The sequence below is a fragment of the Macaca nemestrina genome, chromosome 20, assembly GCF_043159975.1.
Source record: "Macaca nemestrina isolate mMacNem1 chromosome 20, mMacNem.hap1, whole genome shotgun sequence".
NCBI classification, from domain to species: domain Eukaryota; kingdom Metazoa; phylum Chordata; class Mammalia; order Primates; family Cercopithecidae; genus Macaca; species Macaca nemestrina.
This window is the reverse complement of record NC_092144.1, coordinates 49,948,389-49,975,133: the sequence shown is the minus strand read 5'-3', so window position 1 is coordinate 49,975,133 and position 26,745 is coordinate 49,948,389. Positions and strand designations below refer to the sequence as shown.

Sequence of the window (26,745 nt, the reverse complement as noted above, 5' to 3'; positions counted from 1 at the left end):
CAGGAGTGATCAAATGAGTCCAGACACTTCCAGAAGTCAGAGTAGCATCCCGCTAAACTCTAGCTAGGAGTTCATTCAGGGGTTTCAAACTCGAACTCAAGAGTCTCAAACCCAGACTGCCACTCCTACCACTCACCCTCCGCATGATTTCAGCAGCACCAAGTTTCCTGTATTAAATTCCTTTCTGCTTGAACTACCTACTGTGGTTTCTGTGGGGCCAGGGCCATTGCTACAACAGGCTGCACTTTTGTGAAGAGTAGAAAAAGGTGAAGAAACACCTCTTCCTTAACACTCTTGTCATCTGTTAGAAAACTGGTGGCGTGTCGGCCGGGCGCGGTGGCTCAAGCCTGTAATCCCAGCACTTTGGGAGGCCGAGGCGGGTGGATCACGAGGTCAGGAGATTGAGACCATCCTGGCTAACACGGTGAAACCCCGTCTCGGCCGGGCGCGGTGGCTCAAGCCTGTAATCCCAGCACTTTGGGAGGCCGAGACGGGCGGATCACGAGGTCAGGAGATCGAGACCATCCTGGCTAACACGGTGAAACCCCGTCTCTACTAAAAATACAAAAAAACTAGCCGGGCGAGGTGGCGGGCGCCTGTAGTCCCAGCTACTCGGGAGGCTGAGGCAGGAGAATGGCATAAACCTGGGAGACAGAGCTTGCAGTGAGCTGAGATCCGGCCACTGTACTCCAGCCTGGGTGACAGAGTGAGACTCCGTCTCAAAAAAAAAAAAAAAACCCCGTCTCTACTAAAAATACAAGAAAATTAGCCGGCCGAGGTGGCGGGCACCTGTAGTCCCAGCTACTCGGGAGGCTGAGGCAAGAGAATGGTGTGAACCCGGGGGACGGAGCTTGCAGTGAGCTGAGATCGCACCACTGCACTCCAGCCTGGGGCACAGAGCAAGATTCCGTCTCAAAAAAAAAAAAAAAGAAAACTGGTGGCGTAAACATGTGACATTCCTGTGCAGTACCCAACCTGCCTAACTGTACGTGGCAGCCCTGACTTTCCATTTCCTGACCTAGGATTCCATTTCCTGCTGTGAATTGGGATAATATACAAAACTGCCAAAGCAGTAATTGTAACCCAAGTTTGAACAATATTACTACACTATCCTGTGCTTCCCCAAGGTTGCAAACCTCAAAATGCCAAGAGGTCCAAAAACCCAGGATGGGCTGCTCAAGTGGAGGGAAAGAACCATGAAAAGCAAGAAAATCAAACAGACAAATGATTGTGAAAAACCAAACCTCAAAAAACCACTTTAATTCCGGCCTAACAGCGCCAGGTGCAATGTCTGGGGACAGACTCTGGGTACAATGCTGTGTGGCGACCACTCACTCACACACGGCTCCAAGAAGGCCCCCAAGGGGGGACTTACCTTTGGGGGTCTGAGCCAAGGGGGAAAGGGGTGGCCCCAGAACGGGGGAAGGGGCAGGCATGGGGGGAAAAGGTGCTACTTCTTGGCAAAGGAGATCTTCATGGCGTTGTTCTGCGTGATCTTAAAGCCCTGCAGGGCATCACGAGCTGCCCCTGCCTGTACCTCATTGTCAAACTCCACGAAGGCGATGTCATGCCGCCCAGGGACCAGGCGGACCTCCTTGAAGCCAGGGAATCTAAAAGAGAATAACAGACCTCAGGGACTCGGCATTTCTCCCTAACATAATGGCATCAAGTGGACACAGGCCAGAAATGATGCCAAGTAGCCTCCAGTGCACAGGACAGGGCCCCATTACTCAGAATTATCCAGCCCAAAACGCAGATAGTACTAAGTTGAAAAACTCTAATGTAAACATAGCATTTCATGAAAAATTTAAACACAAACACCCATGCAACTACAACCTAAATCAAGAAACAGTACACCGCAGTCCCCTGGGCCCTTCCTAAATCATAACCCACCCGCCATACCAATAATAACTGATATCCTCACTTTTTCCATTTTTATTCTTGTATTTTTACGAGAGAAAGGGTTTCACCATGTTGCCCACGTTGGTCTCGAACTCCTGACCTCAAGTAATCCAACTGCCTCAGCCTCCAAAGATACTGGGATTACAGGCATGAGCCACCGCGCCCGGCCTTACCCTCACTTTTCTGATCTGCTGTTTCTAATTTCCCTCCTCTCATTCCATACTTCTTTCTCCATTAAGCAAACATCCTCATGTTTACTGGGTATCCTTTTTTCCATTGGCATTCTCACAAAATATACAGCTTTGTGGACATGCTGCACATGTGGTACTGTTCTTCTATATTTTTCAGGTTCTCACAATCTCCTCTTGGCACTATTATAAAGTTGCACTCTCCGTTCTTCCAAGTGCCATGCAGTGCAGCATGGTGAGACGCTGTATGTAGCCCATCCCTTCTCCCAGACAGCCTTCAACTCCCCACCACAAACACTGTGATGAATGCTCCACTCACAGCCTCTGAAACAGAACCACCAGACGAACTCAACCACACGCACAACTTCACTCAACACCGGTGAACAGCCCCTCTACACATTGGCTGCACCGGACTCCACCCTGACGCCAGGCACAACAGTTCACAAATCCCCATCTCCCGCACTTGCTGTTTTTGAGCACGCTGACTTCTGCCAGTCTTAACTAGTGTTCAAGGACATCTCAATGTAGTTTTACGTGTACCTTACCTTGCATGCCCCCATTTTCAGGGCTGGGAAAGTGAGGCCCAGAGCTGGACTCCCTCAGCCCTCAATTAAGGCTGAAAAAAGCCGGCAAGCCCTGGCCATGGAGACCTTTCCAGCCTCATCCCCACGTCCCCCACGGGCCATGGGCCCAGCTACAGCCTCCTCCTTTCACATCTTTGGTCACTGTCCCTCCTGCAAAGCCTCACTTGGCTCAGAGCTCTGAGGCCTGTTTCCATGGAGATGCCTCCTGGCCATCACCCTCCAGGGACCACCCAGCCACAGGCCCCACTTACTGATTGAAAAGCATGGACAGCATGAGCTCATTGGTCTCCTCTGGCAGGTTGGTGAGGAACAAGATGTGATTTGGTGGATTCTCGGAAAGCTGCGAGGGTATAGGGGAGTCGGTGAGCACAGGAGCCCTGAATCCAGTGGGAGACCCCTAGTGCTGCCCCTTCCTCCATCCCTCACACTGCTTGAATTCATTCTGGTATGTTCTCCCAACATACCACATATTGTTGCCTGTCTGCCTCCCACCTCTTTGGCCCTACAGACTGTGGGCCACAGGACAGCAGAGGTTTCTGTCTGTCCCTGCTGCAGCCCTACAGTGCAGAACGGGGCCTGGCACATAAGCAGGCACTCAATAGCTCGTGGAACCAATCTAGGTGCTGGCACCACTCCAGCCTACCCTAACCTTCCGGACCCTCCAACCAGATGCCAATTCCTCTCTGCCCAGGGCCCACCCCCACTGCTACTTCCTCATTCAGTATCACCTCCTCAGGGGGCCTGCCCAGACCACCCAACCTACAACAGCCCCCAGATTGGTCCCTCTCTAATTGTGTATTCTGACTATTTACATGAGACCTGGTGGGGTGGGACTAGATACTCACAGGCTGGGCAGGCGGCATCTGTCCCGGCATAAGCTGCTGCGGGGGCATGGCCCCTGGTGGGATCTGGCCAGGTGCAAGGCCTGGCGGTGGGATCATGCCAGGGGGCGGCATGTAGGGCGGCTGGCCCGGCATGTGGTGCATAATGCGGGGCGCCTGAGTCATCGGCGGCATGCCCTATGGAGAGAGGGAGGACACAGTGTGGTTACACCAGCCCCAGGAGGCACAGAAGAGGCCATCAGAGCAAACCCAGCAGGTGAGAGATATAAGGAAAAACAACCAGAAAGAGGTGAAAAAGGCACCCAGAGAGGGCTGGACAGAACAAAACAAACCCAGGGTCTAGTGGGATATTAAATCAGAAAGAGTTCAATGCTATTTGGGAGTTAAATGCTGGCAGAGTTCTGAGGTCTGTTTCCATGGAGATGCCTCCTGGCCATCACCCTCCAGGGACCACCCAGCCACAGGATGGGAGGAGGGAGGCTGAGGTAGGAGGATCGCTTGAGCACAGGTGGTCAAGACTGCGTGCAGTGAGCCCTGATTGTGCCACAGCACTCCAGCCTGGGAGGCAGAGCAAGACCCTGTCTCTTAAGAAACAATATCAAATGAGGGGAGAGATGGAAAGGGACAGTCAGGGCAGGTGCAGAAAGAAATGTGTGGTAGGCCGGGCGCGGTGGCTCACTCCTATAATCCTAACACTTTGGGAGGCCGAAGCAGGCAGATCACCTAAGGTCAGGAGTTTGAGACCAGCCTGGGCAACATGATGAAACCCCATCCCTACTAAAAATACAAATATTAGCCAGGTGTGGTGGTGGGCACCTGTAATCCCAGCTACTAGAGCGGCTGAGGCAGGAGAATCACTTGAACCTGGCAGGAGAAGGTTGGAGTGAGCCAAGAGTACGCCACTGCACTCTAGCCTGGGCAACAAAGTCTCTGTCTCAAAAAAACAAAAACAAAAACAAAAACAAAGGAGGGCAGAGATAGAAAGGGACACTCAGGGCAGGTGCAGAACGAAACGCATGGCAGCAAGGGGAAGAGGGAAGACAGCAGATGGCAGGCAGCACACTCTGGCTGGAAACACAATCTGAAGTCAAAAGTAGACAGAAAACTAGGTGCAGTGAAGAGGAGAGAAGTTAATAAGAGGAGTCTACAGTAATCCAGACACCATCACCAACTTGGAGAAAGTGTGAGTGGCATCAAATAGAGCATGACCCAGAGCCACGAGACTCATGAAAGCCAGAGAGACATGGAGGCTCAGAGACCTAAGGAGTGGGCCTGGTTCGTCCATCTTTTTTTTGTACTCAGTGCTTTTTGTATCCTGTTTGGAAAACAGGATGTTTCCACTTTTCATGCCCTCACCAAGGTCATGAAGACATTTTCCTGTTTTCTTCTAGAAACTTTATTGTGCGAGGGCCGGGTGCAGTGGCTCACGCCTGTAATCCCAACACTTCAGGAGGCTAAGGAGGGCGGATCACTTGAGGTCAGGAGTTCGAGACCAGCCTGGCCAACATGGTGAAACTCCGTCTCTACTAAAAATACAAAAATTAGCTGGGTGTGGTGGCATGCGCCTGTTGTTCCAGCTACTCGGGAGGCAGGGGCAGGAGAATCGCTTGAACCCAGGAGGCGGAGGTTGCAGAGAGCTGAGATTGCACCACTGTACTCCAGCCTGGACTACAGAGCGAGACTGTCTCAAAAAAAAAAAAAAGAAAAAAAGAAAAAAGAGAAAAAAGAAGCTATATTTTGCGAGTTGTCACATTTGGATCTGCAATTCACTTCAAGTTATATTTTGCATATAGTATGAGATAGGGCTAATTTTTTCTCCTTGCAGATAACCAACTGCCCTGCATCATGAACTAGGGGAAAAAATTCCTTTCCTTAGTCAAGTGCAGTGGTACCTTCATCACACATCAAGTAATTGTACAAGTGTGGCTGTGCCTAGACTCTTCATATTCTTTCCCCTTGGTCTGTCTTTCTACCCTTCTGCCAACTGTATATCATCCTGGTTGGTTGCTGCAGATTTTTTTTCTTTTTTTTGCACATAGACATGGTGGCATATGCCTGTGATCCAGCTACTTGGGAGGCCAAGGCAGAAGATCACTTGAACTCAAGAGGCAGAGGTTGCAGTGAGCCAAGATTGCACCACTGCATTCCAACCTGGGGAGACAGATTGACTGAGACTCTCTGTCAAAAAAAAAGAAAAAGAAAAAAAGAGACAAGGTCTCACTCTTTTACTCAGGCTGCAGTGCAGTGGCAAAACCATTGTTCACTGCAGCCTCGACCTCCGGTCCTCAAGCGATCCTCCCACCTCAGCCTCCTGAGCCGCTGGGACTACAGGAATGAGTCACCACACCCGGTTCTCTATTTTATTTTTTGTAGAGATGAGGTCTTGCTATTTTATGGAGACTGGTCTTGAACTCCTGACCTAAAGAAATCCTCCTGCCGGGCGTGGTGGCTCACGCCTATAATCCCAGCACTTTGTTTGCCACAACAGTGGCAAAACCATTGTTCACTGCAGCCTCGACCTCCGGTCCTCAAGCGATCCTCCCACCTCAGCCTCCTGAGCCGCTGGGACTACAGGAATGAGTCACCACACCCGGTTCTCTATTTTATTTTTTGTAGAGATGAGGTCTTGCTATTTTATGGAGACTGGTCTTGAACTCCTGACCTAAAGAAATCCTCCTGCCGGGCGTGGTGGCTCACGCCTATAATCCCAGCACTTTGGGAGGCTGAGGAGGGCAGATCACGAGGTCAGGAGATCGAGACCATCCTGGCTAACAGTGAAACAGGAGATCGAGACAGTGAAACCCCGTCTCTACTAAAAATACAAAAAAATTAGCCAGGCGTGGTGGCGGGCACCTGTAGTCCCAGTTGCTGGGGAGGCTGAGGCAGGAGAATGGCGTGAACCCGGGAGGTGGAGCTTGCAGTGAGCCAAGATTATACCACTGCACTCCAGCCTGGGCGACAGAGCAAGACTCTGTCTCCAAAAAAAAAAAAAAAAAAGAAATCCTCCTATTTGGCCTCCCAAAGTGGTGGGATTACAGACATGAGCCACTGGGTCTGGCCTGGTTGCTGGAGCTTCCCCTGGCCATGCAGGTCCAGGTGCTTCATTATCCTCGCCTGGCTTAGCCTTGTCTTTCCACACATTTACAAAGAGCCAATCAGTGTCCAGTGTTTACCAAAATACCTGTTGGAATTTTGACTGCAATCACGTTGAATATTCATTAATTTGGATGGAACTGACCTCTTGACAATACTGAGTCCTTCTATCCATTGCTGAGTCTCTGATTTCTCCCAGCTACGTTCTGTGATTTCAGTGTAGTCATTCTGCAAACCTTTTGTTGGATTTACCCCTCAGTGCTACTTCTCAATGTGAAGTCTACTTGTCTGTTACTGGCATATAAAAATAAAACTGGGGGTCGGCCATGGTGACTCATGCATGTAATCCTGGCACTTTGGGAGGCTGAGACAGTGAGTTTGAGATTAGCCTGGATGATACAGCTAAGCCCCGTCTCTACAAAAAATGCAAAAGTGAGCTGGGTGGGGTGGCACGCACCGGCAGCTCCAGCTGCTCGGGAGGCTGAGGCGGAGGTTGCAGTGAGCTGTGATGGCACCACTGCACTCCAACCTGGGTGACAGTGAGACCATGTCTCAAAAATAATATTAATAAATAATAAAACTAATTTTTTCCATATTGCCCTTATATCCAGCAACCTTTCTAAATGAAGTTCACTTATGAATCCTAACAGTTGCTTAGTAGACACTTGGACTTTCTACATGCACAATGAGTTAAAAGACACAGGTGACAAAATCAAGGCCATGGAGAGAGCGAAACCAAGTCACAGCCATGAAGAAAGACCTTGAGAAACATTCACAAGGAGGAAACAAGCGTTTCAAGAGGATATAGCATCATCTAGGTGCTCAACACCCCAAAAGAGAGACACACATCTCTATAAGGAAACAGAAAGGAGGGGGTCTGAAGCCCCAAGTGGAGAACTCTCCCCACCCTGTCCCAAAGCCAGTCCATGTGGCTGAGGAAGGCCTGGCAGTGGGAGGGCTGGTCTCCAGGGCCTGGCTTACCGGGACAGGCCCCTGGACAGCCCCCACCACAGGGGCAGCTCCCCCGCCTTGCACAGCCTTCTTGGTGGCTGGGGTCTCCTGGCTCTTGGGCTTCCTCTTCTCCCGCTTGCGGTCCCGCTCCACGAAGGTGCCTTTCATCTTGGCAATGATATCTGAGTCAGTCTTGGCGTACTGGATACGCTACCAAAACAGAGAGCAGAACGGGTTAAGAGCGTGGATTCAGAGCCCAATTGCCAAGATTCAAAACTGGACCTTTACCGGGGCCAGGTGTTGTGGCTCATGCCTGTAATCCCAGCCCTTTGGGAGACTAAAGGGAGTAGGTGACTTGAGGTCAGGAGGTGGAGACCAGTTTGGCCATTGCAGCGAAACCCCATTTCTTTGTCTCTGTCTCTCTCTCTTTTTCTTTCTTTCTTTTTTTGAGACATTGTCTTGCTCTGTCACCCAGGCTAAAGTGCAGTGATGAGATCTCAGTTCACTGCAACCTCCACCTCCCAGGTTCAAACAATTCTGCCTCAGTCTCACTACTAGCTGGGATTACAGGCGCCCACCACCATGCCCGGCTAATTTTTGTATTGTTAGTAGAGACAGGGTTTCACCATCTTGGCCAGGCTGGTCTCGAACTCCGGACCTCATGATCCATCCGCCTCAGCCTCCCAAAGTGCTGGGATTACAGGCACTAGCCACCGCGCCTGGCCGGGAAACCCCATTTGTACCAAAAATACAAAAATTAGCTGGGCATGGTGGCATGCACCTGTAGTCCCAGCTACTCAAGAGGCTGAGGCAGGAGGCAGGAGGCAGGAGGCAGGAGAATCGCTTGAACCCGGGAGGCGAAGGTTGCAGTGAGCTGAGATCGCACCTGTGCACTCCAGCCCAGGCAACAGAGCAAGTCACTGTCTCAAAAAACAAAACAAAACAAAAACAAAAAACAAAAAAATCAGACCTTATCAGGAGCTTACTGAGAAACACAGAAATATAAATATCTTGGCCTTAACCTCCTTGTCTGAAAAACGGGGATTATGAAAACTCCCACTTCAAAGGACTGTTATGAGGACTAAATGAGTTAAAGTGCTTGGAACAGTACCTGACACACAGTAAGTAAGTGTTCAGTAGAAAGGCTGTTGGTATTTTCAAGGGAAGCTGGAACAGCAATAAACGTCAGGCCAAAAGCCCAAGGAAACAATGCTAGGAGAGGAGTGCAGTGCACGGGGATTTCCTATCACACAAGAATACACCTCAGTCTTCCAGGTTCAATCTCATTCACTTAGCTGTTTAAGAAGAACCTGCCAGATGCCAGGCACAATTCGAGGCTCTGGGAATAAAGCAATGAAAAAAATAGACAAAAACCCCTCTTTCACGGTGCTTATTCAGTAGGGGAAGGTATGTTAAACATTCTTAGTGTGGCACAGTAGCTCACGCCTGTAATCCTAGCACTTTGGGAGATTGAGGCCGGCAGATCACTGGAGCTCAGGAGTTCGAGACCAGCCTGGGCAACATGGCGAAACCCTATCTCTACTAAAAATACAAAAATCAGCGTTTCCAGGGGAGATAGCATCGTCTATCTCATCAAAAATAAATAAATAAATAAATAAATAAATAAATAAAATAAATTTAAAAAAATTTTTTTAAGATTTCTTTAAATTTATTTTTATTTTTTGAGATATAGTCCTGCTCTGTCACCCAGGCTGGAGTGCAGTGGTACGATATTGGCTCACTGCAACCTCCGCCTCCCGGGTTCAAGCAATTCTCCTGCCTCAGCCTCCCAAGTAGCTGGGATTACAGGTGCCAGCCATCATGCCCGGCTGATTTTTGTATTTTTGTAGAGACAGGGTTTCGCCACGTTGGCCAGGCTGGTCTCGAACTCCTGACCTCAGGTAATCCACTGGCCTCAGCCTCCCAAAGTGCTGGGATTACAGGCATGAGCCACCATGTCCAGCCAAATATACATATATATACGTATTTTGAGACAGTCTCACTCTGTCACCCAGGCTGGAGAGCAGTGGCAGGATCTCGGCTCACTGCAACCTCTGCCTCCCAGGTTCAAGCAATTCTCCTTCCTCAGCCTCCCGAGTAGCTGGGACTACAGGCGCATGCTGCCACGCCCAGCTAATTTTTGTATTTTAGTAGACGGGGTTTCACAGTGTTGCCCAGGCTAGTCGCAAACTCCTGAGCTCAGGTAAACTGCCTGCCTCGGCCTCCGAAAGTGCTGGGATTACAGGCATGAGCCACCGCACTACGCCAAAAAAATTTTTAAAGGAGGCAAGGTGCAGTGGGAGCCTGGTCCAGTCTCACCTTGGTGAATGAACCCTAATATCCCCTCCTCTAATCCAGGCCCGCCCAGTCTCCTATAACATTTCACACACCCACACAGCCTCCGTACCCACAATGCTCACCATGGGCTTGTCATAGAAGGGGAAACCCTGCATGGAGCGCAGGGCGTTGGTGGCGCTGCTGACCTCCTTGAAGATGACAAAGGCCTGGCCCCTCATCTTTAGGCTCCGTGATACCAGGATATCCAGGATCTGGCCAAACTGGGAGAAGATGGCGTACAGGGACTTTTTTAGCTCTGCAGTGGGGAAAGAAAAGACCTCTGAGCTCCCCTTGTTAGAAGAAGCGCAGCCCAGATAGAAGACCATCAGCCAATTGACGGGCTACCCAGAATGCCTCGGGTCCATAATCTCTCAAGACCTAACAATCACAGAAGCGGCCAGGAACCACTCAAGTAGCCAAGTACACTCTTCTGTAAGATGTGCTTACAGAGAGCTGCTATATAACGAACATGTGCACATACATGCAAAGTGCTCAGGACAGCATCCGGTACATAGTAAACGCTCAGTAAATATGAGTGATTCTTTTCATTGCCACCAGCACCCTGACACAGGCCTGCATGACGTGGCCCTGGCAGATTTCCCCCAACTCATTCCTGCCCACATTCCACTATGCTCCTGAGTCCCCAACCACACTGGCCCCTAGGTCTGACACAACAATTCTGCCCCAGGGCCTTTGCACTGGCTGCTCCCTTTACCTGGAACATCCCTCCCCTGAGGTTTACATGGCGGCCACCTTCTAGTCACCCAAGTCTCAGAGGAAACGTTGCCACCTCTGACCACCATGTCTAAATGTCTTCCCATGTCATTCTTACTCTACTTCCTTTTCTTTCATGACTATTTCCCGCCTCCTGTCATGGTACGTTAACTTGTCTATCTTACCTGAGGAGCAATAAGCCTGTCCCATTTGTTTACTGCAGTATCTCCATGCCTAGCACAGACTCCATCACACATATTTATTTTTTTTTATTTGGCAACAAGGTCTCACTTTGTCACCCATGCTGGAGTGCAGTGGCATGATCATGATTCACTGTAGCCTCAAACTCCCGGACTCAAGCGATCCTCCCACCTCAGCCTCCTGAGTAGCTGGGACCACAGGTATATGCCACCATGCCCAGCTAACTTCTGGATTTTGTGCAGAGACAGGGTCTTGCTATGTTGCCCAGGCTGGTCTTGAACTCCTGAGCTTAAGGAATTAGCCCACCTTGGCCTCCCAAAGTGCTGGGATTACAGGAGTGTGCCACCACACTTGGCTACAAACATTTGACTACAGATACCATCAAGTGCTTTTTTTAGACAGGGTCTCCTTCTGTTGCTCAGGCTGGAGTTCAGTGGCATAATAGCTTACTGCAGGCTCGACCTCCTAGGCTCAAGCAATCTTCTCACCTCAGCCTCCCAAGGAGCTGGGACTACAGGCACGCAACACGACGTATGGCTAATTTTTTTTTTGTAGATACAATCTCCTATGTTGCCCAGGTTGGTCTTGAACTCCTGGGCTCCAGTGATCCTCCTGCCTTGGCTTCCCAAAGTGCTGGGACTACAGGCATGAGCCATCGCACCCCCATCAAATGCTTTATAGAGGTAACTTCCTCACAGCAACCCCATTAAGTGGCAACTATGACTGTCCCAGTTTTACTCAAATGGAAACAGGTTCTCAGAGGATTCCTCACTGGACCAGTACAACAATCTGGAGGGCACGAGGGCATGGCAGAGCCCAGTCCACGAATTCCATCTGAATCCGGTACCACCACATCTCACCAGCAAAGGGCATCACTTGACAGCAAGTGGGATTCAAGGTCAACAAGGATGGACTCCCTCTCACCACTCAGGTCTGCAAAGGGTACCAATGTCTTATGCAAAGTAGATGGCTGAGATGGCCAAGCATGGTGGCTCACACCTGTAATCCCGGCACTTTGGGAGGCCGAGGTGGGCAGATCCTTTGCGCTCAAGAGTTCAAGACCAGCCTGGGCAATATGGTGAAACCCTGTCTCTACAAAAGATACAAAAATTAGCCACGCATGGTGACGCATGCCTTATGGTCACAGCTACTTGGGAGGCTGAAGTGGGAGGATCACTCTAGCCTGGGAGGCAGATCCCGCCACTGGACTCCAACTTTCATAAAAACTGGCGTGGCATGGTGGCTCATGCCTGTAATTCCAGCACTTTGGGAGGCTGAGGCAGATCACTTGAGGTCAGGAGTTCAAGACCAGCCTGGCCAAGACGGTGAAACTCCATCTCGACTAAAAAGGCCAAAAAAAAAAAAAAAAAAAAAAAAAAAAGAAAGAAAAAATTAGCTAGTCGTGGTGGAGTGCGCCTGTAATCCCAGCTACTTGGGAGGCTGAGGCAGGAGAATAGCTTGAACCAGGGAGGCAAAAGTTGCAGTGAGCAGAGATTATGCCGCTGCACTCCAGCCTGGGCAACAGATCGAACGTCCGTCTCAAAAAAAATATGTTGAGCTGAAGCAGAAGCCACTTGGTAAAAGAGATACTAGACTAGGAAAGAAGCAAGAAAATGTGTGCAGGCTGGGTGGGGGCAGGGACAGCAGTCAAACTTGTTTTTAAGCAATTAGTCAAAAATTCTCCTGGGGGTAACATTTCTGGTTTTCTTCTCCATACTCCATCCCCATGAATCTCATTCAGACTTCACTCATTCCACTGGACTCTGGGCCTCTCTCTACTCTCCAGCCTCCTCTTGCCCATTCGCATTTACCCTCCACCGCTGGAAGGATAGTCCATCAGGAGGCAACCAGGACAGGGAAGCAAGCTGGCTCCCCAACACCCTCAGGGCAAAGTCTGACACCTCATAGCCACGAGCCTCATAGCCAGGAGCCACCAGTGCACAGCTCGCTGGAAGCTTCTCCATGATTTACAGGCCTCTAGGCCTCAGGCCCACAAAACTACTTGTAATACCCAGAATGTGCCAGGCTCTTTTACCCCTAAACATCTACACAAGCTGGCCCAAGTTAATAACACTCTTCTCCCTCAATGTAACATAAATACTGCTTCCTCTACCTGGCAGGCTCTCCAAAATGTCTCCTTTGCCAGGAAGCTGAATGGATCCCTCTGTCTTTCTAAGGTCCCAATCTCAGCCCTCAACACTCTGCCTAAGCTTCCTGCATGATGGCCCTGACTACTCTGGGCTGTCACTGTCCTAAAGAACCGGGGTTCCGGCCGGGCGCGGTGGCTCACGCCTATAATCCCAGCACTTTGGGAGGCCGAGGCAGGTGGATCACAAGGTCAGGAGTTCGAGACCAGCGTAGCCAAGATGGTGAAACCCTGTCTCTGCTAAAAATACAAAAAATTAGCCGGGCATGGTGGCAGGTGCCTGGAATCCCAGCTACTCAGGAGGCTGAGGCAGAGAACTGCTTGAATCCGGCAGGCGGAGGTTGCAGTAAACTGAGATTGCGCCACTGCATTCCAGCCTATGCAACAGAGCGACACTCCACCTCATTTAAAAAAAAAAAAAAAAAAAAAAAGAACCAGCGTTCTATGTCACCAGTGTGTCCCCAGCACTGCCCAATAATGGTTAGGCACCACACTCTAAAAGCATATGCAAAATTTACATTCCTGGTTTTGTTTTATTTTATTTTATCTTTTTTTGAGAGTCTCTATCACCCAGGCTGGAGTACAGTGGTGCAGTCTCAGCTCACTGCAACCTCTGCTTCCCAGGGTTCAAGTGATTCTCCTGCCTCAGCCTCCCAAGTAGCTGGGACTATAGATGTGCGCCGCCACACCCAGCTGATTTTTAGTAGACACGGGGTTTCACCATCTTGGCCAGGCTGGTCTTGAACTCCTGACCTCACACGATCTCCCACCTCAGCCTCCCAAAGTGCTGGGATGACAGGCGTGAGCCAGTGCCCCGGCTGCTGGTTTTGCTTTCTTCAAGAGCAACTTCACTGGTGACCTCAAACTGAATCCCAGTAAGCTCCTTCGGTTCTCCTGACAATTTTCTTGAAGTGATAAGAGCTAACATTTATCCAGCCCTTACTAGCTGCCAGTTAACATAAAAAAGAAATACTGCAAGGTTTAGCTAATTTAATCTCACCCAACATCCATGCAAAAAAGGTATTATGATTTTGCTCAGTTTTTAGATGTAGCAAATGAGATTCAATAAAGGTGATAATTTACTTGAGAACGTGAGAGGGTCTTTCCCATTTCAATAACTGAGTTTTTTTTTTTTTCCTTTTTTCAGATAGGTTCTTGCTCTGCCCAGGCTGCAGTGCAGTGGTGCAATCATAGCCCACTGCAGCCTCAACCTCTCTAGCTCAAGCGATCCTCCCACCTCAGCCTCCTGAGTAGCTGGGACCACAGACATACCCCACCCACGCCCAGCCTTTTTTTTTTTTTTTTTTTTTTTTTGTAGAGACAAGGTCTCGCTTTGTTGCCCAGGCTGATCTTGAACTCCTGTGTTTAAGTGATCCTCCTGCCTCTGCCACCCAAAGTGTTAGGCTTAACCACCACGCCCGGCCAAAAATTGGGTTCTTAAGCAGAATTCTATACCGGTGGCTTCAACCACTTTACTTGCTATGTGACCCTGGGCAAGTCACATCACCCTGTCTCAGTTTCTTTTCCTTTCTTTTTTGAGACGGAGTTTCGCTCTTGTTGCCCAGGCTGTACTGCAATGGTGTGATCTCGGCTCACTGCAACCTCCGTCTCCCGGGTTCAAGCGATTCTCCTGCCTTAGCCTCCAGAGTAGCTGGGATTACAGGCATGTGCCACCACCAGGCCTGGCTAATTTTGTATTTTCAGTAGAGACAGGGTTTCTCCATGTTGGTCAGACTGGTCTCGAACTCCCGACCTCAGGTGATCCGCCCACCTCGGCCTCCTAAAGTGCTGGGATTACAGGGGTGAGCCACCGCGCCCTGCCTCAGTTTGTTAGTTGAGGAATGGGAATAACAACAGCCTTCTTCCTACAAGCTTGTTGTAAGAACTAAATGTAATCAACATTTATATAAAAGCACATAGACTAACCCATGATACAGAGCGTTAGCCACCATTACGGTACATTTTCATTGTGAGCTGACCACTGAAAAAGCCGGTGACCCAAGAAAGCCCCAGTCCTTGCCCTCACGGAGCTCAAAGGCCACTGGGAGGAGAGAGAGCCCCACGACAGCTCAGAGGAATCAGGGCGTGATGGGAGATGGCCTCAGCGTATGGGAAGTCAGCGGCAGCCACGTGAAGGGACAAGGGAAGGCTTCCTGAAGGAAGGGTCCTGTGACCTCAAACCTTGTAAGATGAGCAACAGTGACCAGGTTAAAGGGCAGAGTGTAAGATGAACTAATGGAGTGTTGAAGACAGGAAGTAGTTTGTGTAAAGGCCAAGGGGTTAACTCGAAGTTTGGCTGGAGGAACACTTAAGAGAAGCGGATGCAGGGGGTGGAAGAGGGACCAGCCCGTGCGGGACAGTCTGGAGTCCGGACTATCCCGAGAACTCACCATCCTTCTTGATCTTCTCATTGAGGTTGTTGATATAAATAGTGTGGTTAGGGCGGGTCTCGGGAACTGCCATGGAGTGAAGTGTTGAGGTAAGGCTTAAAGGAGGAAAAACGTGACTTTAGCCCTGGGTTTCGCCAAATCCTTTGTCCCACCGTTGGCTGCTCAAGGATCTTCCTCCCAAAAGGAAGTCAGGTAAGGCGGGAGTAGGGGGAAGGACCGAGGGAAAGCGCGGGCAACAAAGCGTGCGTAGGACCCGCTTCTCCAGCCCGCGTGCAGAGGGAACTCTCGAGAGATTTACTACGACTTCCAGGATGCTCTACGCGACCCCGTGGGCGGAGCGCCCTAAATGGCGACTCCCATTGGCCCATGCATCCGAAGGGCCGTCCTGGAGAAAAACCCGGATGTGGGAGCCAGTATAGAAAAAAGGGGACTGGCCGGGCGCGGTGGCTCAAGCCTGTAATCCCAGCACTTTGGGAGGCCGAGACGGGCGGATCACGAGATCAGGAGATCGAGACCATCCTGGGTAACACAGTGAAACCCCGTCTCTACTAAAAATACAAAAACTTAGCCGGGCAAGGTGGCAGGCGCCTGTAGTCCCAGCTACTCGGGAGGCTGAGGCAGGAGAATGGCGTGAACCCGGGAAGCAGAGCTTGCAGTGAGCTGAGATCCGGCCACTGCACTCCAGCCTGGGTGACAGAGCGAGACTCCGTCTCAAAAAAAAAAAAAAAAAGAAAAAGAAAAAAGGGGACAGGTCTTGGGCAGCCTGGCCTCGAGCAGCAAGTTTCCTCAGACGGGCCCAGGAAGGCCCGTACGCCAAGCGTACCGCTCGCCCGCCGCCGATGGTCGTTTGCACCCCAGGTTACCTTCCGACAGGACCGCAGTTCTCTCAAGCGGCGCCTGCTACTTTCCTGAGACCAAACCACGAAGCTTTCTCTCCTGGCACCGCCCCTGCCTTTCTGCCAGGCAATCTCCGCGCGGAAACGCAGTAGCTTGACCAATCAGAGCAAGTCTCGTTTCTGGGCTCAGCTCTTGCCAATCAAAATGATATTTGAGTTCCCGCCTAGGTAGAAAAACCCCGCCCGACTCCCTGAAAGCCCACCTCCTTCCGTGACTCCCGGGTCTACGGACCAATCAGTAAAGGTCACTAGTATTTTGCCAATCGGGACGCGTCTGGCGCTGTGATGTCTTCCGGAGGCAATCCTTTTTGAAGTCCCGCCTCTTCCCCCCAGCGCTGCGTTTTCTGTCACGTGATCGCCAAATGGGCGGGCACTGTTGCGTGTGATACCCCGTGATATGGGAAAAGCAGTGTGCGGGGGCCGCCATTTTCTGGGAGTGGGAGGTGTACCTTACTTCCTGACTCCCTTCCCTTTTCCACCGGTTATCACGGCGCCCACCGGCCTCTGATCTCTGAGTCTTCTCCAACCCACAGACGTTTTTGTTGCTCTGGTTCCGGGACCTTCTCCACAACTAGGCCATTTTTCCTGCCAGGTGTCCATTTTGACCTCTTGACCTCTGACTCAAAGGTCAGCCCAAAGGTTCCAAACTCGGGCCTGGGATGTGAGGGGGTAGTGAACCTAAGTTCTCCGAATCTTTAGCCCTGGGCTCCTAAGTCGCACCCTTAAGGCACCTCACTTTAGGTCTGAGCCTTCATATCCCAAACTTACTCATGTGTTTCCACATCTAGCCCCAAAGAATGAGTTAACTCCTACTGACTGTCCACCTAAGACTCCCAAGGTAACCCAACCGGTACCACAGATCCGGTTCCGGATTTAAGGACCCCACCCTGTTAACTGTCAGGTGCCTTATGACTTGAGTCACCCTCAATTCCTGCTCCCATGGTTTCAAATATTAGCTGTGGTCCTTTCACACCCACTGCTCAGCCCCCAGATTCTGGAACTCAGCTTGTAAATTTTTAAAATTTCCATCCCTGAGACTGTTCTCCGTTGGAGGATCCTTCCCTCCCCACCTTCTGAACTTCTCAGCCCCTCCTGTAGACCCCAAAATGACTTCTCCATGCTCTCCTCCCGTAAAGCCACCAAAACCTCCTCCAAGAACCCCTGTACCCCAAGCCAGCAGCATTCCATCTCCTTCTCTACCCCCAAGTCCCCTGGACTTTTTAGCTATACCATCCCCTCCCTGGAGTCAGCAGACCGCTGTTCCCCCACCGCCCCCACTGCCTCCTCCACCCGCTGCCACGGGGTCTGCTCCCCCTCATGTCTTCGGCCTGGAGAAGAGCCAGCTCCTGAAGGAGGCCTTGGAGAAGGCTGGCCCGGTCCCCAAGGGCAGAGAAGACGTGAAGAGGCTCCTGAAACTGCACAAGGACCGGTAGGGTCTCCATGCCCCACCCACCACCCAGGCTCTGCCCTAGTCGCTTCTCCACACATCACTTCAGCCATTTCCTTTTGTGGGGGGGGGCGGTTCCCATGTCCTCACGATCAGAGGAAGAAAGCTGTCCTCACAAGTGCCCAGTCCATGCTGGGTGCGTTGGCTCATGCCTGTAATCCCAGCACTTTGGGAGGCCGAGGCAGGTGGATCACCTGAGATCAGGAGTTGGAGACCTGCCTGACCAATATGGTGAAACCCCATCTCTACTAAAAATACAAAAATTAGCCGGGTGTGGTGTCATGCGACTGTAGTCCCAGCTACTTGGGAGACTGAGGCAGGAGAATCGCTTGAACCCCGGAGGCAGAGGTTGCAGTGAGCCAAGATTGTGCCACTGCACTCCAGCCTGGAAGACAGAGTGATACTCTGTCTCAAAAAAAAAAAAAAAAAAAAAGCAAGTGCGCAGTCTAGTGGGGGAAACAGATCCCTCCACCCCTCCAGACAGTGACAACCCAGAGTGGACAGGGCTGTCATGACAAAGCCCAGAGGGGTGTATGACCCAGGCTGGGGAGTCGGGGGAGCTTCTTGGAGAAGGGGAACCCTGAGTGCTGTTGAGCAAGTCGTGCAAATGCTGTGTGATGAGAGTAACCAGCTGTGCAGGGGCCTGGAGTGAAATGAGGACATGTTCTATTCAAGGAACTGCAAATGTGTCCTTAACTTGCCGGGAAAAGTGGCAAACATGAGGCTGTGAAAGCGGCAGAGCCAGCCCACGCAGGACAGAGCGGGCTCTGCGAAGGGACTGGGACTTTCCTGAGGGCATGGGGGAGCCCTGGAGAGGCTCTGTGCAGGGAAGGAGGCGTCCTGTGGAAGTGGTACTTAGGAGCCTTGAGAAAACTGGGACATCGAGGGACCCAGGTGGTAGGGGAAAGGAGAGTGCCAGACCTGGGCTGGGGCTGTGAGGCTGAGGTTTAATGATTGCCTGGCTGAAAAGAGGGAGAAAAGACTTGCCCAGACTCACATTGAAACTCCAAGATCTCTAGACACGTTTTTGTTTTTGTTTTTTAATGGGGTTTCTCTCTTTCATCCAGGCTGGAGTGAACTGGCGTCATCTCGGCTGACTGCAGCCTCCGCCTGCCCACCCCCCTCCTCCCCGTTCAAGCTATTCTCCTGCTTCAGCCTCCTGAGTAGCTAGGATTACAGGTGCCCACCACCATGCCCAGCTAATTTTTGTATTTTTAGTAGAAACGGGGTTTGTCATGTTGGCCAAGCTGGTCTCGAACTCCCAACCTCAGGTGATCCACCTGCCTCAGCCTCCCAAAGTGCTGAGATTACAGGCGTGAGCTACCGCACCCAGCCTGTGGACACATTTATAATCTTCCCTAAATGCCCACACTGAGATGAGGCAAATTTAATGCAAATTATAGCCACCCTTTACTGAGTGCCTACCCTATGTCAGGCGCTGTTCTAAATGTTTAAATATTAATTTATTGAATCCTCTCAACAACCCCATGAGGTAGAAACTGTTTTTGTCTCATATTCCTGATGAGAAAACTGAGGCTCATAGAAGTGAAGCCCTTTAGCTATAGTGCAAAAAAGAGGAAGAGTCCAATCTGAACTCTGGTGGCAGGGCTCCAGGCTGTTTGTTTGTTTGTTTGTTTGTTTTGGGGACAGGATCTTGCTCTGTTGCCCAGGATGGAATGCAGTAGCTGTATCACAACTCACTGCAACCTCAACCGCCCGGGCTCAAGTGATCCTCCCATCTCAGTCTCCAAAATATCTGGGACCACAGGTATGCACCACCATCCCCGGCTAATTTTTTGTACATATATATATTTTTTGTAGATATAGAGTCTTGCTGTGTTGCCCAGGCTGGGTCTTGAATTCTTAGGCCCAAGCTATCTTCTTGTCTTGGCCTCCCAAAGTGCTGGAAGTATAGGCGTGAGCCGCTGCACCCAGCCTGGCTCCATGCTTCTTATTTTTTTTATTTATTTAGAGTTGGAGTTTCGCTCTTGTTGCCCAGGCTGGAGTACAGTGGCATGATCTTGGCTCACTGCAACCTCCGCCTCCCGGGTTCAAGTGATTCTCCTGCCTCGGCCTCCTGAGTAGCTGGGATTGCAGGCACCCGCCACCATGCCTGGCTAATTTTTTGTGTTTTTAGTAGAGACGGGGTGTCGTCATGTTGGCTAGGCTGATCTCAAACTCCTGACCTCAGGTGATCCACCTGCTTCGGCCTCCCAAAGTGCTGGGATTACAGGCGTGAGCCGCCACGCCCATCCTCCATGCTTTTAATCATACTTATGTGGTATCATCTTTCATCGGGAGGGTACCCTAAACTGGGAACCACGAGCTCTGAGTCCATACCACCCCCACAACTGAACCGAACCTTGCCCTCTTACCAGCCTTGGGATAGGAATAATAAGCATGGGCCGGACACAGTGGCTCACACCTGTAATCCCAGCACTTTGGGAGGCCAAGGCAGGCAGATCACCTGAGGCCAGGAGTTCGAGACTAGCCTGGCCAACATTGCAAAACCCCATCTCTACTAAAAATACAAAAATTAGCCACACATGGTGGCACACACCTGTAATCCTAGCTACTCAGGAGGCTGAAGCAGGAGAATTGCTTGAACCTGGGAGGTGGAGGTGGCGGTGACCCAAGATCACACCACTGTACTCCAGCCCAGGTGACAGAGCAAGACTGCATCTCAAAAAAAAGGAGGCCAGGCACGGTGGCTCATGCCTGTAATCCTGGCACTTCGGGAGGCTGAGGCGGGTGGATCACCTGAGGTCAGCAGTTTGAGACCAGCCTGACCAACATGAAGAAACCCCATATCTACTAAAAATACAAAAAATGGCCAGGCGCGATAGCTCACGCCTGTAATCCCAGCACTTTGGGAGGCTGAGGCGGGCAGATCACAAAATCAGGAGATCGAGACCATCCTGGCTAACACGGTGAAACCCCGTCTCTACTAAAAATACAAAAAATTGGCCGGGCGTGGTGGCTCAAGCCTGTAATCCCAGCACTTTGGGAGGCCGAGACGGGCGGATCACGAGGTCAGGAGATCGAGACCATCCTGGCTAACATGGTGAAACCCCATCTCTACTAAAAAATACAAAAAAACTGGCCGGGCGAGGTGGCGGGCGCCTGTAGTCCCAGCTACTCAGGAGGTTGAGGCAGGAGAATGGCGTGAACCCAGGAGGCGGAGCTTGCAGTGAGCTGAGATCCGGCCACTGCACTCCAGCCTGGGTGACAGAGCAAGACTCCGTCTCAAAAAAAAAGAAAAATACAAAAAACTAGCCGGGCGAGGTGGTGGGCGCCTGTAGTCCCAGCTACTCGGGAGGCTGAGGCAGGAGAATGGCGTAAATCCAGGAGGCGGAGCTTGCAGTGAGCTGAGATCTGGCCACTGCACTCCAGCCTGGGCGACAGAGCGAGACTCTGTCTCAAAAAAAAAAAAAAAATACAAAAAATTAGCCAGGTATGGTGGTGGGCGCCTGTAGTCCCAGCTATTCAGGAGGCTGAGGCAGGAGAATGGCGTGAACCCAGGAGGCGGAGCTTGCAGTGAGCCAAGATCGGACCACTGCACTCCAGTCGTCTCAAAAAAAAAAAAAAAAAAAACCACACAGAAAAAGTACAAAAAATTAGCGGGGTGTGGTGGTGCATGCCTATAATCCCAACTACTCGGGAGGCTGAGGCACGAGAATCGCTTGAACCCAGGAGGCGGAGGTTGTGGTGAGCCGAGATCACGCCATTGCACTCCAGCTGGAGCAACAAAAAGGAAACCTTGTCTTAAAAAAAAAAAAAAAAAAAAAAAAAAAAAGGAATGAATCCCCCAGGGCCAAACTATCGGAGTGGCCTCCCCCAGGGTACAAAGATTCACTATCAAGGTGATGTCTTAGGCCTTAAGCATGTTGTTACCTGGTTTTATTCAAAGTTTAGTTAAGGGATTTTCACTGTTGAACAGCCCAAGAAACAGACTTGAAGGGAAAAACAAATCGCAGAGTTTGGAGCCTGGGCAACATAGCATGACCTCATCTCTACTAAAAATAAAAAGAGTCAGGCGTGGTGGTTCACGCCTGTAATCCCAGCACTTTGGGGGCCAAGGTGGGTGGATAACCTGAGGTCAGGAGTTCGAGACCAGCCTGGCCAACATGGTGAAACCCCATTTCTTCTAAAAATAGAAAATTAGCTGGGCATTGTGGCATGCACATGTAAGCCCAGCTACTTGGGAGGCTGAGGCAGGAGAATCGCTTGAACCCAGGAGGCAGTGAGCTGAGATTGTACTGTTGCACTCCAGTCTGGGCAAAACGAGCAAAACCCTGTCTCAAAAAAATAAAATAAAATAAAATAAAATAAAAAGAACTAGCTGGATGTGGTGGTACATGCCTACACTCCCAGCTACTCAGGAGGCCGAGGCAGGAGGAATCACTTGACCCTGGGAGGTCGAGGCTACAGTGAGTTTTGATTGCATCATTGCTTTCCATCCCGGGCAACAGTGCAAGAAAAAAAGAGTTGGAGATGGAGATACCACTTTGAGAAATGTCCTCAGATACACCTGGTTGCAAAGTGCTACCCTTTACTCCTCACCCTTCAATAACAGAGAGAGAGCAGGGGGCAGGCAAGCAGAAGGACCATTCCCATGAACCAGATGAGGAAACTGAAGCTTAGGAAGGGGAAGTCAGTGACTGAACCAGGAGCCTCCTTCAGCCTTAGGACAGCCAGGCCTGTGTTCCCTTCATCGTCCCTGGATACCCCACTCCCAGCCAGACCTCAAGGTCGGGGGTGCTTCAGAGCTGGCTCCCTGGTGACTGAGCGCGGCTCTGCTTCAGGTTCCGAGGTGACCTGCGGTGGATCCTCTTCTGTGCAGACCTGCCGTCCCTCATCCAAGAAGGCCCTCAGTATGTGCCCTGATGTGGGACCCCCCCCAGCCCCTTTGCTGCCCTTACTCTGCCCTTGCTGGGCTTCTTAAGGACTGATCTGGAAAAGAGGAGTGGATGTCCCTGCCGGGAGGAGGAGGGAAGGAAAGGGGGAGCTTTCCACTCGGGCTTCTGGGTATCTGCATAGTAAACATAGTTGGAACATCCGAGGAATGAACGAATGAACCTGGTCCAACTCCACCTTGGCTCCTCCTGCCAGGAAGCTCAGGTGACCTCTCCCCACCCTTCTACCCCCAGCCCTTCAGCCTTAGGCTCTCCCCTGAAGGGGAGTCAGGTCTCCCTCGCTGGCCTGGGAGGAGGGGGGGACTCCTCCGGGGCAGCAAACCTGTTCCCCAACTCCAGCTTCCAGGTAAGGAGGCTGTGACATACGATTGACAGGCTGGGCCTCTCTGTCCCCAGATGCGGGCTGGTGGCCTTGTGGATGGCAGGTACTCTCCTGTCGCCCCCCAGTGGCGTCCCCCTGGAGAGACTCGTGCAGGTGGCCACGGAAAGAGGCTACACGGCCCAGGGAGAGATGTTCTCAGGTGAGCTGGGTGGCTGCGTGCTCCATCACCTCTTCGTGAGACTGGGACCGGAGAGGCTGGGTGGGGTGCTGGCAGCCGTGTGTCAGGGTGTCTTGTTCCATTCTTCGGGCCCTTCCCACTGCCCAGTAGAGCAGAGAGGTTACAAGATGGACTCGAGCTGGCTGCACGGGTTGCAAACCCAGCTCTGCCACCTCTTCGCTGTGGCCACGGACAAGCCCCTGACGCTTTTAGTGCCTCATTTTCTTCATTTGTACCAATGGGTGGAAGGTCATGGTGAGGGTCGGAAGCATCGCCCACTGTGAACCCTTGGCACGGTGCTGGGCACACGCAACAAGCCCCCTCTGTGTGCTCTCACCATGCAGTGGCCGATATGGGCAGGCTGGCCCAGGAGGTGCTGGGCTGCCAGGCCAAGCTGCTCTCTGGCGGCCTGGGCGGTCCCAACAGAGACCTTGTCCTGCAGCACCTGGTCACCGGACATCCCCTGCTCATCCCGTATCCCAGGGCCTTGGAGGGAGGAGGACGGGTGGCGAAGGGTGGGTCCCAGGGCCACGCTATCGTTTTTACCTTAATGCCAGCACCAGCTACGACGAAGACTTCAACCATGAGCCGTGTCAGAGGAAGGGCCACAAGGCCCACTGGGCGGTGAGCGCAGGTGGGTTCCCTCTCCTTTGTCTGCACCCCTCATCCTGGGTCTCCCTGGCCTCCATTAACCCTCCTGACATTCTCACTCCTTGTGCTGGTGTCTCCCCAGCCAGGCTGGGCACTTAGCATAGCACCGGGCAGGCTGGGCCCCAGGTGTCCGCCAGTTGGAGCTTCTACAAACGGAAGCTCAGAGCATAGATTTCAGGGTCAGAACGTCTGGGCTCCAGGCCTGGCGCAGCCTCTTCTAGGCTCTGTGACTCTGGGCAGGTATCATCGCCTCTCTGGGCCGTTCCTTTCCCCATCTGGAAATCAGGGGTAACAGTAGCACCCTCCTCATAAGGCTGCCTTGTAGGCATAGCACGCAGCACTCGGAACAGGGCTTGGCCAGACGCAGTGGCTCACGCCTGTAACCCCAACAGTTCGGGAGGCCGAGGCGGGTGGATCACTTGAGGTCAGGAGTTTGAGACCAACCTGGCCAACATGGTGATACCCTGTTTCTACTAAAACTACAAAAATTAGCCGGGCGTGGTGGTGTGTGTCTGAAATCCCAGCTACTTGGGAGGCTAAAGCAGGAAAATCGCTTGGATGTGGGAGGTGGAGGTTGCAGTGAGCTGAGATGGCGCCACTGCACTCTAGCCTGGGTGACAGAGCAAGACTCCATCTCAAAAAAAAAAAAAAAAAAAAAAAAGGAACAGGGCTTGGCATGTGGCACGTCTCTGTAAGCATTACTAGCACCGTCTTCATCATTCCCCCGCCTGAAAGAAGACCAGGTTGGTCCGCGTCAGGAGGTCCGGGGGAGGCTCCATTCAGCTTCTTCATGGCTGTGTGGTCTTGACAGCTCCTCTTGGATCCTCTTCCCTAGACAGCTGGAGATGACCGGGTGACGGCATTTGCTCCATCTCATGCTGCCTCCCCCCCTTCCCCCTCCCCCGTGCTGTCAGGCCAGGGGAGGCAAGACTTAAAACGCCTACAGCTTTGGAGCCGGATGCTGTGGTGGGACCAAATCCCAACCCACTGGTCACCAGTAACGTCACTGTAACCTAGGAATGGCAGCTGCACCCACCCTGGAGGGATGGGAGGGGGTGGAACTTAGCCCCAGCACCTGGTCCTGGCTCAGTCACTGCCACTCACCACTTTCTCCTCTCCCCCAGGGGTCCTGCTGGGTGTTCGGGCTGTGCCCAGTCTCGGCTACACTGAGGACCCTGAGCTGCCAGGCCTGTTCCACCCAGTGCTGGGCACGCCCTGCCAGCCACCATCCCTGCCAGAGGAGGGCTCCCCGGGAGCTGTCTACCTGCTGTCCAAGCAGGGCAAGAGTTGGCACTATCAGCTGTGGGACTACAACCAAGTCCGGGACAGCAACCTGCAGCTGACGGACTTCTCACCCTCGCGGGCCACCGATGGCCGGGTGTACGTGGTGCCCGTGGGTGGGGTGCGGGCTGGCCTCTGTGGCCAGGCCTTGCTCCTCACACCGCAAGACTGCAGTCATTAGCTGGGGCTGCGGTCCCGGGCTGCAGCCTAGCTCGCTCACCATTTCAAGTGTGCCCCCACTTCTCCCTCTGTGTGATGGCCCCAAGGTTTAAGCTGGGTCTCAAGGGCCTCCAGCCCAGGGATCCTTCATCAGGGCCACCCCCACTCCATCTCTCCCAAGCCTGGGCATCGTCCCAACCCCAGGCCCACCCCCTGCCGTATTGAGCACCAGCTGGTCCCTCTAGGGAGAGACTGACGACAGCCCAGACCCTGCGGCCTGCCTCTCCCATCTGAATGTTGCATCCGTTTCTTACCAGGGACCGCCTCTGTCACCTCACGAGATATCTAAGGAGCCTGGGCCCTCTGCTGCTCACAGGATAGGGACACTGAACTGCGCCAGCCTCAGCTCACCCCCCTTAGCCCAGTCTCTTCCTCACACTTGCCACCTACCAGTGATACTGGCCTTTCAGATCCCTGAAGTGTTGTTCAAATCCCCAGACCATTGAGGCCCACCCCAGCCCTCTGCTGAGGATCATTCCGTAACTTCTCCATCGAGGCTCAGGTATCACTACCTCAGGGAAGAGTCCCCAGCCCCAGTCAAGACACCCCCCGCCCCCGGAACCTCATATCTTCACAGTTTTAAAGCCCATCTGGGAGCAGTTACCTGTGCCAGCCCCTCTACCTGTGTTAGCAGGTCTGACAACCTTGTAAGGGGGGTGCTAGATGGACCCGATTTGACGGATGGCAAGACAGGCCTGGAGAAGTAGAATCGCTGGCCTGAGGTCACATGACTAACACGTGGCAGGGTCAGGATGCAAGCTAGGTAGTTAGTGTCTCTCAGCCAGGCTGTCTCCTGGCTCCCTGAACATGATGGTGCTGACCACAAACTTTCCTGTCCACCCATATAAACTAGTGAGTGTGTGTGATTACTAGCTTCGTGAATACCTGACCTCTCCACTCTGAAGTAGGAGGAACAGGCCTGTCTGGATCACTTCTCTGTCCCTAACCAAGCCTGTGTCATTTAGGGAAACTGTACAGAGCAGTGTCGCCTTTTTTTTTTTTTTTTCTGAGATGGAGTCTCATTCTGTCATCCAGGCTGGAGTGCAGTGGCGTGATCTCGGCTCACTCCAGCCTCCACTTCCCAGGTTCAAGTGATTCTCCTGCCTCAGCCCCCAAGTAGCTGGGATTACAGGCATGCACCACGATGCCTCGCCAACTTTCTGTATTTTTAGTAGAGACAGGGCTTTGCCATGTTGGCCAGGCTGGTCTCGAACTCCTGACCTCAACTGATCTACCCGCCTCGGCCTCCCAAAGTGCTGGGATGACAGGTGTAAGCCACTGCGCCAAGCCACAGTGCAATATTTCTAACCAGTGATCAGGGTAAAGAGGATGCGTGTCCACCATCCCAGCCCTGAGCAGCCTGCCTGTGCATCCCCCATCCCAGCCAGGGCTTGGAGCAGCCTTGGTCACTACTATGTCCCCTGCATTGTAACACATCCAGGCCCAAG

General features: G+C 52.1%; 2 protein-coding genes across 9 annotated transcripts; one reads left to right on the top strand and one right to left on the bottom strand.

Annotated features, from left to right (window-relative positions):
* Positions 1–1,228: 1,228 nt before the first annotated feature.
* On the bottom strand, positions 1,229–16,350 carry LOC105495327 (small nuclear ribonucleoprotein polypeptide A). 3 transcript variants are annotated; one of them, XM_011764710.2, is made up of 7 exons: positions 16,212–16,350; positions 15,349–15,443; positions 9,981–10,153; positions 7,591–7,770; positions 3,520–3,693; positions 2,926–3,014; positions 1,229–1,610 (listed from the first exon to the last, which is right to left on the bottom strand). In XM_011764710.2, the coding sequence occupies exons 2-7, from the start codon at positions 15,419–15,421 to the stop codon at positions 1,451–1,453; spliced, it is 849 nt and encodes a 282-aa protein (XP_011763012.1). In that variant the 5' UTR covers positions 15,422–15,443; positions 16,212–16,350; the 3' UTR covers positions 1,229–1,450. The 3 variants fall into 3 exon arrangements, with proteins under 3 accessions (XP_011763012.1, XP_011763013.1, XP_011763011.1); XM_011764711.2 differs by having other exon boundaries at positions 16,172–16,338; XM_011764709.2 differs by lacking the exon at positions 16,212–16,350 and having other exon boundaries at positions 15,349–15,701.
* ACTMA (actin maturation protease) lies at positions 15,026–25,898 on the top strand. 6 transcript variants are annotated; one of them, XM_071086878.1, is made up of 7 exons: positions 16,403–17,673; positions 22,497–22,565; positions 23,004–23,128; positions 23,491–23,620; positions 23,704–23,780; positions 24,922–25,177; positions 25,555–25,898. In XM_071086878.1, exons 1-7 carry the CDS (start codon positions 17,351–17,353, stop codon positions 25,616–25,618), a joined length of 1,044 nt encoding a protein of 347 aa, XP_070942979.1. In that variant the 5' UTR covers positions 16,403–17,350; the 3' UTR covers positions 25,619–25,898. The 6 variants fall into 6 exon arrangements, with proteins under 6 accessions (XP_070942981.1, XP_070942979.1, XP_011763009.2 ...); XM_011764707.2 differs by having other exon boundaries at positions 23,710–23,780; positions 24,922–25,898; XM_071086877.1 differs by having other exon boundaries at positions 24,922–25,898.
* The last annotated feature ends 847 nt before the right edge of the window (positions 25,899–26,745 follow it).

Excerpts from the sequence above, each read along its gene's own strand:
- ACTMA (XM_071086877.1), top strand. The coding sequence starts at position 17,351 with ATGACTTCTCCATGCTCTCCTCCCGTAAAGCCACCAAAACCTCCTCCA. Across the intron at positions 22,566-23,003 it reads CTCATCCAAGAAGGCCCTCA|ATGCGGGCTGGTGGCCTTGT; the intron begins GTATGTGCCCTG and ends CTCTGTCCCCAG. Across the intron at positions 23,129-23,490 it reads CCAGGGAGAGATGTTCTCAG|TGGCCGATATGGGCAGGCTG; the intron begins GTGAGCTGGGTG and ends CTCACCATGCAG.
- LOC105495327 (XM_011764710.2), bottom strand. The coding sequence starts at position 15,421 with ATGGCAGTTCCCGAGACCCGCCCTAACCACACTATTTATATCAACAAC. Across the intron at positions 3,694-7,590 it reads CTGTCCAGGGGCCTGTCCCG|GGCATGCCGCCGATGACTCA; the intron begins GTAAGCCAGGCC and ends CTCTCTCCATAG. Across the intron at positions 3,015-3,519 it reads AGATGCCGCCTGCCCAGCCT|CTTTCCGAGAATCCACCAAA; the intron begins GTGAGTATCTAG and ends ATACCCTCGCAG.